The sequence below is a fragment of the Gavialis gangeticus genome, unplaced genomic scaffold (genome assembly GCF_001723915.1).
Source record: "Gavialis gangeticus isolate Ggan-Ray unplaced genomic scaffold, GavGan_comp1, whole genome shotgun sequence".
Classification (NCBI taxonomy): domain Eukaryota; kingdom Metazoa; phylum Chordata; order Crocodylia; family Gavialidae; genus Gavialis; species Gavialis gangeticus.
Window position 1 is genome coordinate 42730079 of NW_017729004.1, and position 19644 is coordinate 42749722.

The 19644-nt window shown below is 39.8% G+C and overlaps 1 protein-coding gene across 1 annotated transcript in view; it reads left to right on the top strand.

Moving 5' to 3' along the window:
• DNAJC1 (DnaJ heat shock protein family (Hsp40) member C1) overlaps positions 1 to 19644 on the top strand; it is a 253765-nt gene that overhangs the window by 222630 nt on the left and 11491 nt on the right. Inside the window, exon 9 of the mRNA XM_019508309.1 lies at positions 12374 to 12493. Coding sequence (XP_019363854.1) covers positions 12374 to 12493 — 120 coding nt within the window. The remainder of the gene's footprint in view (positions 1 to 12373; positions 12494 to 19644) is intronic.

The window sequence follows — 19644 nt, forward strand, 5'->3', positions numbered from 1 at the left end:
GGTCCAAGGCTTCCTCCGCCCTCATCTTCCCCTTCCCCCGACGAGCCTAGTTTAAAGCCCACCAAAGGAGATCCACCAACCGAGAAGAGAACACATGCTTACCTTTGGGAGAAAGGCGAAGCCCATCCCACCCGAGCACGTCTCTCGTCCTGATGTGCGGGTCGTTGTCTAGGAAGCCAAAGCCCGCCTCAAGACACCATTCCCGAAGCTGGTCAGGCTTCGGAATGATCAGGCTTGTCTTATGTTCAGGTAAATATGGTGGGAACATTTCTATTGATGCACAGTCCAAAATAGAATTCAACTTGTTCTGAGCTTTAAAGTAGGGGTGCACCGATAGATTTTAGGGGCTGATACTGATAGCCAATTTTTAAGAAGGCGTATCAGCTGATACTAACCTGATTTCCAATACAACTGCCTCCAGCTGGTAAATCCGGTGTAGTGGAAGGGGAGGGGGAGAGAAGGGGCATCTGGTGGGGTAAATCAATGCCCCCAGTGGTGAGGGATGGGCTAGGGGCAGGGGTAGGTGCTGCACACGGTGGGGAGGCGCAGAGCGGCGGCTTGGGGGACAGGGAGGCAGCTCCTGCTGCTTCTGGCATCCTGGGAGGGCATGGTGGGGGGCACCTCCCAGATCTGCAGCGTGCTCTTTTTGTTGGGCGCTGCGCTCAGAGCAGGTGCTGGCAGTGCTGGGAGGATGCTACATCCACTCCAGATTTCACCACTGCTCTGCTGCCAGCGCTGCTACCGCCAGCTGGCCAGCACAGCCCTAGCTCAATGCCCTGCCTCCACCCACACGCTGGAAAAAACCCGGGTTGCACTGGGTAGCTGGTGGCAGTGGTGCTGGAAGTGGGGCAGCAGCAAAATTTGGGTTGGATGCAGTATCCTCCTAATGCCGCTGGCACCTGCTGCAAGCCCAGTCCCTGCTGAGAAGAGCTGAGGCCCGTCCCACACAAATCTGGGGCACACTCCCCTTCATGCCCTCCCAGGGTGCAAGCAGCGACAGGAGCCACCTCCCTCCTCCAACCCCCAACAAGCCATGGCTCTGTCCCCCTTCCCCTGCCCTGCCCGGCCAGCACCACCTCCCCTTTCACCACACCAGACTTACCAGCTGGAGGTAGCTCTACACGCTGCTAGCTGTGCTTCTTGCTGCCTGAGTGCTGTGCTGTGGCTGTGCAGCACGGGCATTTATCAGCCAAATTATTGGCCTCATCAGGCCAGTATCTGATACAGCCAGTTTTTTTTTTTATCGGTACCAGTCTAATATTGGACTGATATATCGGTGCATCTCTACTTTAAACTCTTGATTGCTCATAGGAATTAAAAAGATCTTGCATGAATATAACTACTTTGATTAGAAATAAGAGGGATTGGGGAGGTTTTTTTTTACTGAAATACCTATATCAGTGCTGTACCTCATACGGACAAGATTATACCAGTACCAAATATATCTTTTGCAGTCCTAGTTTATTACTTTTCCTGTGAAAAAACAAGCCACAATGATATAAGCATGCTGATGTACAGTTATGTCTATAGTTAAAGGTTCCACTGTTTTAACTATCTTTGGATGGTTAAAGCACAACGCATGTGGGTGGGTGTGCATGTATTGATAACGCCTTGCTATAGCAGTGACTTCCATAAGCAGAATGTTGCCCTGATTTGCGAGCTTCCAAGAAATTTCCCATCTGGAGGCTTGGTTTAAAGAATGTTGTCTTCACAGTTGTCTATATTTTTACTTACCTTTGTAAGATTTCTTGATAGACTGCATTTTACGTTATAAATGAAAATTCTCTAATTGCCTTTGTCTAGTTGCCAAAATTTTTGCAAAGAGTTTGTGGAGTGGGCTTACCTACTTTGCTGTCAGTGACCAGTTTGATTTACACGGCTCTTAAGAATCTTGCGCACAGTCCCTTGTTCCATTTTCTCTTTCTGTGCATTCCTCAGCAGCCCAGAGCAAGTGAAAAGCTGTCCTAAAGAGGCAGCCAAGAATTCCACCATGCTTCAAGGGAATCCTAATGGTGCACAGAGCTGGCATAGCTGAACTGTATCACCAGTTCCTCCAACCTTGGTACGGGAGTAGGAGAGGTTAAAACGAAGTACACTATCATACTTCCAAGCCTTTGGCTGGTAGCTTTAAACTGTGTAACTTAGAGCCACTTTGGAGCTCCCTAAATTACAGAAGCTGTAACAACCCTCAGCCAGAAGAGAAAGGGAACAGAAAGGAAATACTTTTCCTGATTGACTCAGATTTGTTGATAGAGCTTTTGGTTTCAAGATTGTCACACTCTTTTTATTAATTCACTAGTCAGAAAGCAGTATTGTATGTCAACAATCAGCTCCTAAAGATCAGAATGGCTTCTGAGTCCTGCTTCCTTTCCCCCTGCTTTCCTTATCTGCAAATATAGAGCTGAAAGTGAATACTTAATGTCACTTAATTTTTTCAGTGTAAAGGATGTTCCAGATCAGGGCTTCTGAACTTTTCTGCTAGTGTTCTAGGATATTCTTTCTGGCGTGTGTGTGTTCCTTTGTTTCAACATACTCTTTTTTTTCCCCTTGATCTTCAATATAATTATGATTTATTTGTGACTTTTCATAAACTTGTTAAACATTTAGTCTATAAATAGACTTTTACTACTGCAGTGGCAAAATGGTATAGTATTTCTTGCAATCTGGGCAAAAAAACCCAGCCATCTTCTTGATTTTTCTAGATTTTCCCAAATGTCTTGGCTTAATTGACATTTTAGAGGAAAGTAAACTAACTATTAAATAACTGACATAGAGCATGAAGGATATTTATGAATGCCATGGTTACTATTTTGTAATATTGTATATTTACCTATTTCATCCTCTGCTTTTCAAATAAGTGCTGACAAATAGAAATTATTTATTTGTAAACTTTATTAAATTATTAGACTTAGATTACACGAACATGCGCACGTGCTCTCTCTCTAGCAGAAGGACCTGTTCTCTGTCTGGGTTGTTATTTTTTTAATTGCAGTGTTTGTCTATTTTCAAAGAACTTAGTAACATTTAGGTAAAAAATATTGTTTATTTTTAAAGAACATAGTACAAAATATTTAACATGGAGCAACTTTTTAAATGACATCCAAATGAATGATCTTTATTGTAGAACTTCTTTGTAAACAATGCTCGTGGTGTTTCCTGTTGGCAGCAGTATATACAACCCTCTTTAACTACCAACTCTTGAGCAAACCACACATAACTCCATGTGGATAGCATTGTTCCCTTAAATGGTCACTGGAAGCCCCAAAAACAGTCAACTGAAAAATAACCCATCTGTAATTTTCTTTGTGTGGTATTCAGTAGCTCTGTGCAAAGTGGCTAGTATTCACTTCAGATTCGAATTCAGCTGATTCAGAGGACAGTGATTTGATTCAGAGATTTGAATCGCTGTCCTGAATCTATAGCGGCCGAATCTGATTCGGAGATTCGGCCACTGCCAAATCCCTGAATCAAACAGCCCCATCCCCTGGCCACTTTCCCAGCCCCATCAGTGACTGCCCTAGCCAGCCCCAGTGTCTAGGCGCTTTCGGGGGGCGGGGAAGAAAGAAAGAAAAAAGCCCTGCACTTACTGGCTGCTGCCAGATGGGTGGGTGATCTCTGCTGCCCCCCACTACCCCGCACTGCAAGGGGGGAGCTCTGCCATGAGTCCCCAGAAGCCCCAATGGCTGCTGCAGCAGTTGGTGAGTGCAAGGCTTCTTTTTATTTTATTTTATTTCATTTTTTTAAAGAGCTAGGATGCTGGGGCCAGGTGGGGCAGTCATTGATGGGGCTGGGAGAGTGGGTGGGGCTCAGGGAATGCTCAGGGGGGGGTAAGGGAGCAGGCAGGGGATGGGGCCTGGCAGGGGTCCCCCCATGGTCCTCTCTCCCCTCCTCCAGCCGCCCTCCCCTGCCCCTTACTTACCAGCATGGCATCCAGGTCCAGCTCCCTGCAGCAGCAAGTGGGGACTGCCTGAATCTCCAAAGCTCTCCGAATCTTTTCCAAATTGATTCAGAGAGCTTTGAATCAATTCAGACCTTCTTATTGGTCTCCCAATTCTATTTGGAATCAGATTTGGCTGCTGAATCAAGCTGAATTTCCTCCAAATCGAATCGGCACCCAAAGCTTCATACAGCCCTAGTATTCAGTGATTTTGAAAGGTTTAGAGTAGATAGGATGAGCCATTCTTGAGTTATAAGTGAACATACATACTGACATACACTTCATTTTATAATAATGACAACTGAACTGAATTCACAGCATCCAAAATGTAGTGATACCAGTTTATCTGAGAAGTGAAGTAATCCCAGTCAGTGGAAGCCCCAAAAAGGGTCAAGTGAAAAATAACCCACCTAGAATTTTCTTTGGGTAGTATTCAGTGATTTTGGAATGTTTGGAGTAGATAGGACTAGCCATTCTCGAGTTACAAGTGAACAGGCTTACACTTTGTGTGTGTGTGTGTGTATATGTATATTGTGTGTGTGTGTAAATTTGTAAACTTAATGCAATTATTGGGCCTTGATTTTATATACTCAGTGAAAAAATCCATAAATTTTACCATTTTTTGGACTTTGATTTTATATAATTATATTTTATCTGTTGGCAGTGTATGTGTAAAAATCAAAGTCCAATAATTTCATAAAGTTTACAAATAGTAATTCTCTCTCACACATATATATCCATCATTAACTATTTATATATAAATCCTTGCCACCTTAATTGTTTCAGGAATTCATAGCTTACTTTCACAGTTAAGAGCCCAGAGTTGGGGACTTCCTCAATGGGAAGATAGGACTGGATGCAATCTTTTGGGTCACTGAGCCCCTATCCCTTACTATTACAGACAACCATATCATAGAGAGTAAATTTCTGAGATTTGGTTTACAGCTTCTTCTGGATCAGATTTCCAGAATCTGTGGCCATACTTGGAATTCTTTTAGTCCAAGAATGATTTGGGCAACCATTCTTTTTGCAGTGGTTAGAATGTTTAAATGGTTTTTTTTTATATTCAAGCTACTTGGATTTGGGTTTTCTTAGTGTGATCGTTGAAGGGATGGTGTCTAACCCTAATGCTGTACCCATTTTGGAATAATTGACTATGCTTTTGACATGATCTTCTGGCTCTCCTTTTTTAAATGCAAACATGCAGAATCTAGTGCTAAGCCTTGCATTTTGAAGCATGGAAACTACATATGGGCTATGGAAGAATTTCTGACTTCTGGCAAACAATTTCCCTATATTAAAAGATTGTGGAAGATATTTTGAACTTAGCATTATTTCAGTGTAGTAGGTCACTTGTTCTAGTTGGGTTGCATCTATACAAGAGTGTTTATTTTAAACCCTTTTTTTATTTTAATGAAAGACTAGACAGAGCTCTGAGGGCTGAAGTGCAGAACAAGTGCAGGATGAATAAACAGCCCTAATATTGCCCACAATATACCTTGTGGACCATTTTTTAAGGATAAGGTGGTCATTCTGTGCCCACATTCTTTTAAATTTCAGGCTCTCTGCTGCTGATGCTCTCAGTTGTGGTATGTTTTGTGACCTGCATAGGTGTCCCAGTAGAAACGGGAAGCCCTGATTCCCACCTCCAACCAAGTCACTTGGTTTACACCTATTGTGTTCTTAAAGGCAGGGGTTACATGTTTGTATAGCACTTAGAGAACTATCCTGAATTCAACTGCACTGCTAAGTGCTGGCTAATACAAAATTATCTTTTTAAAAGGCTCCAGATGTGCAAATCTTGGATTTATAAACATAGAAATGAATAGTGAGTAGGGATAGAAAAATGAGATCAATACTAAAATACTGTGTACAGTTGTTCTACCTGCATTTTTTTAAAAAGGATATTATTTCCCAATTTGGTTTAAGGAATCTTCCTTTTTGAATATTATTGGGTTTCTAAATCTGCCCTTGCCATATGTTGATTCTTCCTTCTGACTTCTGTGCAAGGCAGATCAGAGGGATCCACATATCCAGTAGGTGTGACATGTCCTTCCTTCACACCTTGGGGGGAAAAAAAGGAGCATAAGATAAAACTTCACATGTTCCTGCTCAGCAGCTTCATCGGATTATCCTTTAGTTCTGGCATCAAGTTTTCAGATTGGCACTACTACCTCATTCTGGTGCCCCATCCTTCTTAAAGGTAGTGCATCAATCAACATTGACCTACTACTTCAGGTTGAAGAGTGAGTCAGTGTTATTGGGTGGTTACTTCAGGAACAAGTCTCCTGTCTCTCAGCACTCTCTTGCCCCTCATTGATCATTGGTGTGGCTGCATCCTGGCACACCTGATCCAATTGACTGGCAGAGATGAATGTCACCTAGGGCTGCTGTCCTGGAGGATTGGGCCCCTGGCAGTCCCAGGGATTCAGGGTCCCAAACTTGAGGGACAACAGCCCTGGGTGCCTGGCCCCAACCTGGGGCACCACAGGGAACTCCATGCATTCCCTGCTCTGTGCTTGCAGACATGAGCCCTGGGATCTCCTGCCAGAGCATTTCAAGAGCATGCATCTGCAAGTGTTGAGCCCCTAGGGAACCTCATGGTGTTCCTTTGTTCTGCAGCATGAAATGTACTTCCCAAGATCCTCTGCAGGGGAATTGCCACTATGCAAACCTGCCATTGCAGAACAGGGAATGTAGGGGGTTTCCCTGGGTTGGGGCTGGGCACCAGGGCATTGTTTCACAGGACTGGGACCCTGAAGCCCCAGGATTACCTGCTGGGTGGCTGGAGAGCATGGTCAGCCCTGGGCTGCCCACAGTCTTGTAGCATCCATGGTGAAAAAGAGAACACAAACTATTAATAAGAATCATCACACCACCATTTTTGGGCACTTGGGGCATGACAAGCAGCAGGGACATCTGTTTGCTTGAATTTTGCGTTGATATAAACATTTTTACAGCAGCAGGGAGACATCTGTTTGCTGCCTGGGTCCACCTGCTCCTGCAGACTTGATTCTTAGTATACCAAGAGGTATATGAAAAGTTCCTCTCTCAAACTGGCACTACCATCAGACCAAACAAGTCCCTGTGCCACAGCCACCCTGACCCTATTTGGACTATCATGAGCATAGATGACATCATGCCAGTTGGTACCAGATTTATGGACTCTAGTACTAATTTCCTTAACTCATATCACTGGCAATCTCTCACAGTTGAGGATCATCTTATCTGTGGGTCCAAAGATGGCTGATAAGGCTTGTCTGGGATCAACAGACTCTGTTGCACTCAGGCACAAGTTTCCATGTGGGGTGGGTGGATCTAGGTTCTTGGTTTAGTCCTTAACAGGCTGTTTTTGCTGCTCCCAGTTTTCTGTTTCCTGTTGTCGTCATAAGGTTTCAAAGTACTGAGATCCTGGCAGCAGACTCTTCCTCCATTTGGGGCAGTCCTGGGTGATAGTTTTCCACAAGCAGATATCAGTGCTGCTTTTTTTTCAAGTTGGCCTAGAGGATGTCCTTGAAGCACTTTCTCTGCCTTCCTCTTGAACATATGTCTTGACTGAGCTGGGTGAATAAAACCTGCTTTGGGAGTCTGGAGTGAGACATCCCAATGATGTGACTAGCTCAGCAAACTTGATGTCAGATGGTCATCCCTCAGTGCTTGTGGTGTTTGCTTACTTGATTTTCTATGCTTATCACATCAAAGTGCATCTCTTTTCCTCTGCTTCCTCACTTTTCTCAGGACAGTGACTACACACAAGCCTGCCCTTGCTTCACTTAATCACATGGATGCCAGATAGTTCTTGCAGCTAGAGTACATCTACTTTACCCTTGTCAGGGATGTTCTGACATACACAGTAGGATGGCCTCCAGAAGATCCTTATTTTACTATTGTGTTTGTCATTTGTGCCAGTAGTATTCTGTTCAGTTCTTCACCTTTCCATGAAGTTGGCTTACTTGGTGACAATCTTATCAGCTGGACAAGTCAGAGAGAATCGAGTCCTATTGTTGGAGCCACTATATGTGACCTTCTAGAGAGACAAGGTGGTACTACATACTCACCCTAAGTTCCTGCTGAATAATCTCTGAATCCCATTTTAGTCGAGAAATTTCCTTGCCAATCTTCTTTCTAAGACCATATGTTTTCCATATTAAGGCTACTTTCCCTCTTTCGGCGTGGCACCACCTGGTCCACCCAGGTGCGCACCACTTTGAGGCCCAATGACTTGATACCAGGGCGGAATGGCGTCAGCAGAGGAAGCAGAAGGAGACCAAACCGGAATTGCAAATCCCACTTCCCCGCGCAAAAACTTGCCCTCGTTACCAAAGAATGCGTGCATTCAGAATCGGGCTCCTCAGTCATCAAGCCTGACAGACATCATCCTTGACTTTGAGGGACTGTGGCGGCTACTGCCTTCCCTTATCCTGTATGTGAAGAGAGGCCTAGCCTATTACTTGTATGTAATCATACAACTTTTCAGGAGGTCTTCACACTTATTTGGAGCCATAATTTAGAAATATGAGGGTTTGTCTGCTTCATCCTAAAGACTTTTCACCATGATCTCCAGATGTCTGACTCCACTATAAAATGACCAAGGTAGACTCATCCCCTGTGATTTGAGCTGATTTGACTGGGGCCCAGGTCACCTCTGTTGCCTCTCTGCATGCTGTAGTTGTGCCCTCAGGTGACTGTTACACTGTTTCATTCAAACTATGGTAACCATTGTGCAAGTGTGAAGGCAATTAGGAGTGACACCACCTTTGATTTTTTGCCTGTAGGAGTCTTGTATCCCATGTCCAGGTATTTGTAGGCATTGCTTTGGAGTCACCCACATGTGAGAACGTGAGCAGCAGCTCAAAGGAGAAAAGCAAATTATTTACCTGTAAATGAAGTTTGACAGGTGTTCTCTACCACACATTTGAATCTGCCTTCCTTTCCCTCTTCCTCAAAATTGAAGTTGAGAGGAAACTGAGGAGAAGGGGTGCTTTAGCCCCTTGTTGTGGGGAGGCAAACAAGGGGCTGGAGGATATATTATAAATAATGCTAAGGTAAAATTCTCTGGTCAGAGACTCAAGGACCTGAGCTTACTCCATGAAAATGTGTGTTTTATGGAGAAGGCATGTCAAAGAACACCAATTACTGGTATGTAGCTTATTTTTTCTCATATCAAATTAATAGATGAATTTTGTTGTGAATGCTAACATATAAGTGCTTCTAATTTTTTATCTGTATTACTGTTTGTGGTTGCATAATTCCTAATGCTCTTAACAAGCCTATATTTGGAGACAGACTTTTTTTTCTTGAAAACAAATGTTATTCCATGTTCTGTAAATTAAAAGTAGAATTGTTTGTTTAAAAATAAGATATCTAATATTATAATTGTTTGTGCAGTAAGAAGCAGTACGGAATAACAAAAGGTAAATGTATGTAGTGCTGGTACATGATAAATTACATTCATATTTTCTCCTTAGAAGTTACAGTAGAGTTTGTGTAAACTGAAGCTTCAGTATTATGAGTCTTACAAAGGAACATAATTTTGAGCAAATGCTTTGAATTTTTATATTTGTAAAAGCAGTTTATTCTTTTTTTCATGTTAAATGCTACAGTTCATAACTCTGCTTACTTTTCACTTTGTATTCAGTATGGAGAGTTAATCCCAGAGCAGGGCTTTTCTGATGCAAAATCTGAATGCTTGTGTAGTCATAACAGCTGTCCCCTCACCATGTGGCATCTTCCATTACTTTACTGTAGAGATTAATTTTGGCCCAATATTTCAGTAATATTGGACACACATGGTTTTAAGTGACAAAGCAGTATGCTTATGCATTCATTTGACTCTCACAGTTACAGTTGGCTCCAGATTAGAACAGGGAGAATACATTCACACCATGACCACCCTCATGGCTGCTTGTAGTAGTTGGAACACAGTAGGCGCTGTTGCATCTAAAGATACAATTTAACTATTGCTAAGGAATTGCAAATTCACCAGAACTCTCTGCAGCTATAGTGGTTAGCAATAGATTTCTAAAATAGCTCCACCAAAGAACTTCTGACCTATCAAAATTTAGTTCTTTATTTTTTAATTTATTTTAATTTACCATATTATTTAAATAATGTAATTAAATATTCTGGTGACACAGCTACACATAGGGTTATGTGTTGTTCAATTTAAGGACAGTAGGTTTTTATTAGAATTTCTGTAAATCCTGATAGCTTTCAAATAAGAAGAGTTAACATTATAGCTTGAATTTTGTAATACATGCAGGATTTCAAATACGCAGCATATCTAAGGATATAAACTTAAAAACATCCTTTTTAAAAAGATTTAAAAGATGCAAGAAGTTTGTTACTTCTGAAATGCTTGTATCAGTGCAGAGGCATGAGTGACTTTTTGTGTTAAACTTTGGAAACATTACATTTATGCTCCGAATCGTATATTAAGATATGTACTACAGTTTCTTTTTGTCTTGCAAGCATTAATATTTAAATTAAATATAAAACAACTTCCATATGTTACTGAAATTAAATTGCACATATACTAAGGCTTTCATTCAGTGTGTGAATTTTTATAACTTCTATGAAATGTTTTGGTAAGAACTTAATTTTTTTATACTTCTCTACTTAGCCTGTTTATTTGAAGAAAAACAAAAAACCCAACCTCTCATATATAATGATGGTATTAGCTCCAAAATTAGAATGTTAATAAGTATCCCCATCTCAGTTATGGAAATATGTCAAGAAAGACCTTTTAATATAGAGCAGTGTGTGTGTAGTTATTGTTTACAATAATAAAATAAGGTTACTGTGTGATGCTGGGAAACGTTATGTTTTTAGCATTTCTTTATGTGGGCCACCAACATACTTATACTATACAAGTAATAAAGCCACATGCAAGCACACTGCTCTTTCTTTTATTTAACTTTCATAAGTTATTAATTCATGCTTGTGTGAAGGCTATATAAATATGAATATTTGAGCTTGCAGCATTTAATGAACAGAATTACATGGCTATAAAATAGAATGATTGATAAAACTGTCTTTACTATTGGCTATTATTTACTGTCCCTTAAGTGGCAGGTTGTATTTATGCCAATTTATCTGCTTCAGGGAACATTCTTGATAGCAGAACAAAGTGAATAAAAGTAGTTTGCTTTGCAAATGAATGCAAATAGTAGAGCCTTTCGGGAAGCTCTTTAACAGGAGCACTGCACTTTGATTATGAGTGAAGCTGCCATTTGGACATGGTGAAAAGAGCACGCTTGAACCATTGATTGGGGGAGACAGTAAAAAGTCAGGAAGGGCCCCGTTAAGCTTGCAGTGCAGCAGGCGGATGTCAGTGTGGTTAGAGCACAGTGGGAGAATGACAGGCAGGATTAGTGTCAGGGAGAAGCTTTGCTGTAGCTCTGGAGATGGTCCCTGGGGTCACTCACCTCTGACTGTTGTTCTGTGCTGATGGCTCTGTAATGCAAACTTCTTGATGTATGCCTGTTCATTATCGGAAATGGTGATTAGGAGAGGTATTTGTCAAAAAGGATTCTTTAAAATAAAATAGAAATGATAAACTACTGATTATTACAAAAGCCCAGTTCTGTAGTTGTTACTTTAACTGTATTGCAGACTGATGCAGCATCTTTTTCTTTCCTAAGAGACATCTCAACATACAGAGTTTGAATAGCTTAGAATGTTACAATTATAGCTGAGGAACAGTGGTTTTGTGCTTTGCTCAATTCAATTTGGTTGTAATAAAGAAGGAAATTGTTTACAGTTTGCCTTACGCTGTTTGAGTCAAACACTGCTTTACACTTTGGTTATTGGGCCTTGTTGCTCTTTGACAATCTCCAGTTTCTTTGCCGCCTTGGAAGGTATTGGCTTTGGTTGCTGTTTTAAAAAACATTATATTAATACCTCAGTGAAATACAGAATCAGCACATTCTGTTCTTGGATCGTTCAGTATATTAAAAGATGCATACATTATTTTGGCTTTGACAAAATGACTGAATTGGGCATACTGCTGTAAAATATACATTCATAAATAAAGTTCAGGAATATTGTAATTTATTTTAATTAAAAGGACTTTTTCTTAATTTTTTTCTTCCCTTACAAATCATTTGCACTCGAGCAGAATTTCAGCATTATCTAAAACGTTATTTTAAACTGATTTGATATTTAAATATGTGTCGTTTATTGTACATGTGGTTACACAGGCATCTGTATATTAAGATTTTTAATATTTCACTGACTGTTCTTTTTATGTTTATCCTCTGACATAATGGAGAGAGACAGTGCTAGATAAGGATTCATAACACTATTATGTTGCATTGTTTGTTATTATCTTCATTATTTGATTAATGTATTTTAAATTTTTTGTTCTATATTTTATCCAATTGATTTTTTTTTCCTATTTCCTAACAAAATAAATATTTTACAAATGTTTTACAGGCCCCTGAATGGACAGAAGAGGACCTTAGCCAGCTGACAAGAAGTATGGTTAAGTTCCCAGGGGGGACCCCAGGTCGATGGGAAAAGATTGCTCACGAATTAGGTCGATCAGTGGCAGATGTGAGTTCGCTCAGATTTGCATTGTATGGAGAATGACAAACCAGAACAAGGCAGGCAGTGTAGAAGGCCTGCATAGATGGGGTCCAACATTGTCTTTTGAGAGAAGCTACAATCCTTTTAGGACCTGGAAGTGAACCATTAACTGACTAAGCAAGAAGCAGATGTCAGCCAGTCCCTCGCTCCACAATTAACAGCTGTAACTGATCAGCTGTATGGGGGATTCTGGTGCTTAGAGACCTGAGCTACTGTAACTTGATAACAGGAAAACAATGCCAGTTTTAGTGCTTGTAGTAACTCCTTTTAACTGCAAAATAACATTTGTGAGACTTAGTTAAAGATTACATTTCTGTTTAAGCCAGGTCTTAAAAAAATTAGTACAACTCAGCTAATAGTGTTTAGACAGGTGGCTTCCATTCATTAAACTGAAATATTTCTCCAGGAGTATAAAACAAGTGTTATGAGAATGATATTACTGTTGTCCATTTTTCTAGATTATACTATAAGGTACTATGTGAAATGGTACTGTGTAGAATGATTAATATCCTTCTTGAAATATATATTTTTATAGCAATGTGCCATATATCAAACAAAGTTTGTACTAAGGATTTAAAGTGTTATGATCCTGAAAACCCCAGGGACTAGGCTGTAAAATAATTTTCCTTTTCAAGCAGTAGATCACTAGGACCAGCCCTTTCAATTGACCCTATTCCAAAGGCTCTGGAGGGGTTAATGAGTATAAGGTAAAAATGTTTAATTCTGTTGATGCTCCTTTTGAGGCCTGATGTCTTAAATTTATTAATGAAAAACTAGCAGAGAGAATTCCTGAAAAGAAAACTTCTGTTTTAATCACAAAGTCGTGCCTTGTCCTATAGATTACAGTGCATTATCTTTTTATCAATTTATACATTGTTTGGACACAGACATGAAAAGGTAGTTGTTCTTAATTTCATTATTCTATATAATATTGTTGTTTTAATGTGCTTTTTGGAAACAGAGCACATTCATGCCTATCCTGATGTCATTAACAAGTGAGCAGCGGATTGGGTTAGGGAAAGGAATCAGAGCGGCTCTTGGGGAGGGCATGAGCTTAATTTTTGGCATGCCTGTCAAAAAGGTTGGCCCCCATGGTCTTACAGTATGCTTTTTTTTCGGAACATTTTCTCCTATTGCTGCTGCCTGTGCACCTCCAGTAAGGTAGGCAGGTCAGCAGTGGTTGGTATTACCTATGTCACTGTATTGCACAGTTTTTCTCTTAACAGTGTTCAGTAGGATGGTGCTTAAAGTGACAGCAGCTGTCTGAACATCTCCCTACACCTGCTCCCTCACAGATGCTTCCACTGTTGTTTCATTGGTGTGAGAAACACTGAAGTTAGAGATTGCCATAGATGCAGCTATCAACTGTGAATTTTAGGACCTGGCCATGACATACATGTTATCCCTTTAAACTTGTCAAAAATGACATGGAATCTTAATTTATAGCCTAGCCTAACATTAGCCAGGCCAGAGAGACGTTGACTTTGTCCAGTCTAAAAATGGAACAGAACTCTTAATTTGACCTTCAATGGAAGGTAGGTGGAAACTACAAACTGCTTGTTTTAGGCAATTGATTGCTTTTTTATAGAATAAAGAAGCTTAAAAGTTTTTACAATAAATTTTGCTTACACTTTCCTTAGAAATATCAAGAATAGCAAATTTTAGTTTTCTTTGCATAGACAAAACCATTGTTTTAGGACTTACAAATTAGAGAGCATTTGAACAAAAGGGCATGTCGCTTGCATGTATTGAGCAGCACTTAGCTAAATAGGTATTTACAAAGGTCATATTTTGATGTAGAAAAAGTGAAATTATTCCCTCCTTTCAGTTGCTTAGTTTTTTAATATCTTGTGATATCATAATGACAGTAGCTTTCGTCAGTCAGCTCAGGTCCTTCAGCAAAAAATGAGCAGAAAGAAATAACTTAATTTCCCTAATGTTGCTTTTAAAAAAAAGAAAAGCAAAGCCAAAGAATAAGGACCAACAGCAACAACGACCAGCAGAATTTCCTTCTCAATATACTTTTGCAGGTCATCTTAAGCTTCTTCCTGTTGTTGTTAGTGATTTGCGATGCCAAATTGTTCTGAGGTCATGTTTTCTACTGCAGTTCTTAAGCAGAATTAAGTGATTTAAGGAGTATGTTCCTGGGTTTCGTCAGCTTGTCAGATCCTTAGTGTTATTTTAAGTTAGTCTTTTGTGTTTTCGTGTGTTTACTTTTGTATGTTGTTTTTTTTAATTTCCACCCTGACACAGTATGTCACGTAAGATGCTCTGTGACATTTTTTAAAGGTGACATGTTTTGTTTTTTTAATTGGACTTTTTAATGAAAAATGATATTCTGAAAAGTTTGCTTTTAACCTCTCTTGACCCCAAAAAGGAGAGAAAAAGAAAGACTTTCCTGCTTAGATAAACCTGAAATATAAAGTCAATTTTTCCTTGTTTGTACTAGAGGAAACCTTTGATATATCAGAGGACAATGAAAATATGTATTGTGAACTCTCTCAGTGAAATAAGTAGGCAAAGATATTGAATCTTCTTAACAGAGACAACATATCTCCAAATGTTAGGCATAAAAACTAAATAGTAGATGTGCACCTATACATCGGTCTGATACTGGATTGGTACCGATATAAAGAAAATTTGTTATATTGGAAATCAGTGCAATGGGGTTGATAGTTTGGCCGATAAATGCCCATGCTGTGTGCAGCATGCAGGCAGTGAGGAGCAGAGCTTGGCAGCGTGGAGAGCTGCCTCCAGCTGGTCAATCTGTTGTGGTGAAAAGGGAGTGGGGAGGGAAGGGGTGTGGAGGAGCAGATCAACACCCTCCATGGTGAGGGAGGGGGCAGAGGGTGCCCAGCTGGGGCAGGATAAAACTGAGGCTTGTTGGGGGGAGTGGCTCCTGCGTTGCTTGCACTGGAAGGGTAAGGGGGGCACATGTTCCACCCGGATCTGCATGGGGCTGATACGCCTTCTTAAATATCAGCTATTGGTATCGGCCCCAAAAAAATCTCTATCTGTGCACCCCTACTAAATAGACATCAATAAAAACAAACACTAGGGGTGCCTGTACACATGCTCCAACATGTTGGAGCAGACTTGATTTAATTGAGATGGTAATTACTGCGCTCCAGCAGACAACAGTGTCACATGTATCAGCATCCCTGTGCTGAAAAATGGCAGCAGGGACATTTTAACTAAAGCTTGTGTCTCTCCCCCTTGTCCCGGAGCATGTGTATAAATGTCCTATATCAGTTATCTGTCTAGAAAACCCTTTGCTTTTCAGTTGTTCAGCTTTTACTCATGCACACTAATAATGTTGTCATAGGCTTCTCGTTGTCAAAACAGGTCTGTGTTTATTGTAGGATAACTAACACGTGAAAAATTCTAGTGGAGACAAGGTATGCTGGTTTTTAGCTTAGGGTATCAAGGTCAGGTCAGAATTCTGCCTACAGTTCACCTCACCTACCACTTCACAGTTAAAACTAACAGTACCCTTTCTTGACTACAGTTTAATGGAGGATAGTGTGTGTGTGCTAGTTTCTCACTATTAAACAAACAAGTAAACAAACTTTTTGCAGTGCTTCAGTTTTCCTGGGTAGATGCACTTACATTTTTAAGGTAAGCACCAATAGAAAACAGCATTTTTCTTTTAATCAAAAAGCATTTTAAAAAATAAAACAAACTTTTCCAAGCTACCTTACCACATTTAAAGGTGGGGGGAAGAGGCATGCAAAATGTTTTTCTTTCCTTTGCAGTTACCTTTTGACTTATTTATGCATACAGGGTTTTCTGTTTCATGCTGAAATATTTAAAGAAAATGTCCTTCTAGAAATTTTCATTTATAGTAGCATTGTCTACTGAAGAAATCTAAGGATAATTACTCCTAGACCAGTGTTAATGGATTTGGAAAAGCAATTCATGCACAGAAATGTTGGTTGTGACTTGTAAATTCCTTGTGTTGTCGGATTCCACTTTTAGAAATGTCCTGAGGCTGGGGGAGTCCTCGCCCAGCAGCTAAGAGCTGGCATAAGCAGTGAGATGCAGCCTCCCTGTTCCATGTTTGGCCGAATAGAAAACAAAGGAAGTTCTAGGAATAGGAGGCCATAAGAAAGCAGAGTAATCCTAAATTGCTCAGTCACTTGAACTCTGTGCTATGGAATATGTGGTATAGTAGCAGTGTGGGGGAACCTCTTTCCAAAGTAGCTTGTGTGCCTTTTTATCTTTTTTGGATAATAGTTTGGGTTCAGTCACCACACACACAATTCTGGTTTAACAAACTCAAGTAATCAGTCAGATTGTTCCCACAAGCAGTATCCTGATTCCATAGTTATAAGATCCTTCTAATCAGGTACTTTACTTGGGTATTTGTAGTCTTACCTGGAGAGAGACTTACAGTTCCATCTCTTTAAAGGCCAGAAACTCCATAGCAGTTGTGCCGAGCTGTTTATGGGCCAAAACTTTAATAACCTTCTTAGAGAATGTACTTTCACCTTAGTTTTGACCCTCTGTTTATTTCTCTAAGACAGGAAGTGTAACCAGATAAAGTTTCCACGCTGTACTGTGCAGGATTATCGCATGTTTTGTATCTATCAAACATCCCATCTCCTGCAGTCTGGCTTTACCGGTTGGTCAGGTAACAGTAACAGGACATGAACCTTAGTCTAAGATTTCTTGCTATACTTTGCTTTTCTTTTCTTATGGTCTCCTGACAGGATTTCATTACTTTCATCCTGTCTGTTTCCCTGAGACACTGCAAACTACATTATGTCTTTGTAGGAGTTAAGATTCAATTGCCCCTATGACTCCACAGTAATTGCCTTATACATTTTAAATAGGCGACATTGGATGACTCGGCAGACTCTGGTGTCCCCTAGGCAGGCAGGCTGGGGTCCCCTGTTACAGTTCATTATCCTTTTACAAGGAGGAAGACAGCCTGCTGAGAGAGGCAAACGCCCCCAAACCTACAAACATCCTCTTTTGGTTGACGAACACTTGAAAACTACACTGGAAGGGGCAGGGAAAACCAGTGAGGCAAACATGGGCAAAAGCAATTAGTATATGGGACAACTTGGGATGAAGGAAGTTTGAGAGATACTGAGATAAATTTAGAAACAGTTTCCTTGTTTTTAGGGTTTCTGTTTTATAGTATGGTTTCTTATATTGATTTAATTAATACTTCCTTGTAATTGGTTAGAGGGACAAAAATTTTAGGAAAGAATCTCCCTCAGTTGAAGGGGTGTGTAAATCCTCAAAAATATATATATGCGAAACTGAAGCTGGACTCACTGCAGATGATTAGTAGTCATTACATAAAACTCTGTAATCTGGTTATTCTTAAATTAAAATTTCCCACAAAAATTCTTAGTTGCTTTTATGTTCTCCTGCAGTTAAAAAGTACCAGAACTGATGGTGACCAATTTTGATAGACATGTGCTCTGACTTAATTTTATAACCTACCTACATCTCCTTGCAGGTGGAGGTTTATAAGAAACATATGATAAGACCCATAACTCTGACTTCACTGCCTATCACTTTGGCTTTTTGAAGTAAAAATAGTCTCTTTACTATCACTTCAGGAAATCATCCTTTAACCAGCAAGTACACCATCAACTCTAAAATAGACCAGATTAAGCCAGGCTCAGTGTACCCATCTAATTATGTAAAATTGGTAAATAGGAGTATAATGTGAGAATATCAGTACTTAATTTATGTTAATCCATCAAAATTTAGTTTACAACCTAATCAACATAACAAGGTCTTATTTTATTTGTAATTGAAAAGGCAACATGACTTATAAAATCATTTTTGTTGCAATTGCCTTGTGGTATTAATTAGATTTGGTTTCTTCAAGTGTTTTGATTATGAGAGGAAAACTGGGTTCAGTTTACCCTAATCAGAGTTCCTGCCTGCTGACCTGGTTACCTGTACAAGTGTTCCCTGTCAGCCTCCACACATCCGTTCTTTGACCCATTTTCCTTACTGAATCTAGCTTTAGGCTCAGTTCTTATTCTTGTCCTTTAATACTTAAGGAAAAAATTGATCTTAAAAAAATTAAATTCTGAATATTCTAAGCAGTGTGAAAAAACTGTACCATAAATTAAGAAAAGAGCTTAAAATCTGACACTCCTGTCAAATTAACATTGTTCAGTTTGAAAAATTCTAAGCCTAACAAAGATGTATTACAAGTGATACCAGTAGCATTGCTAATTTAAAGTGAGAAATGTGTATGTGAAATTATAAAATATACATGACCACACACGATCTGCTTTGATACAGATTAAAAATTTAAACTGTTAATGTATGTCTTTCAGCAGATGATTTTGGCTATCACAAAGAGCACTCAAATTGTAAAAACAGAGGAAATAAAAACTGTCTGGCATGAAAAACAGATTTTAATACGATTATTAACTGCAGGTTTTCTAAATTAAAGGCAAGGAGATCTCAGATTTCATAGCTGTGAAGTAATATCATTTGCTTGCCTTAGAGGATGTAAACTGATTCTGCTTGCCTCTGTGGCCACTAATCTCTTGAATTCAGGTTGCAGTAGCAGACTGATAGAGGATTTGCTGTTTGCATGGAAAGAGGGCCAGGTAGGCAGCAAAACAATAGGCAGGTGGATAGATTTAAGCAGGCTTTCCTCATTAGTATGGTGCCTGACAGCATGAGCTAAGAGGTGTGCAGTTTTATGATCTTCCCCATATGTCAAAAAAAAGTGATGATGAAATGATTAACAGGCTTTGAGATTTAGGTTGAGCTCCTGGGTATATAATAAAGTTGCACTTGTATGGTTTATAATAAAAGAGCTTGATTTTTTTTTTTATTTATTTTTTCAAAAAGGTACAAACTAAACTCATTTAGGGAAAACCGCTAAACAATAAATGATTCATAAGTACAAGTTTATTCATTGGACTTGTTTAGGTGTTTCATCCCTGGAAAATCCATTTTTATGAATGTTGATTTCTTAATCTGTATTGTACACAGTGAAACATAACGTGCTTGTAATATGTACACTTTAAAACCCTAGTTATTGCAATCATGAATCATTGGCAGTCTAATACTGTGGTACTCTAAAACATAAGGTTGAAGTACCTTGTATATTAATGGATCTATTCTCAGAA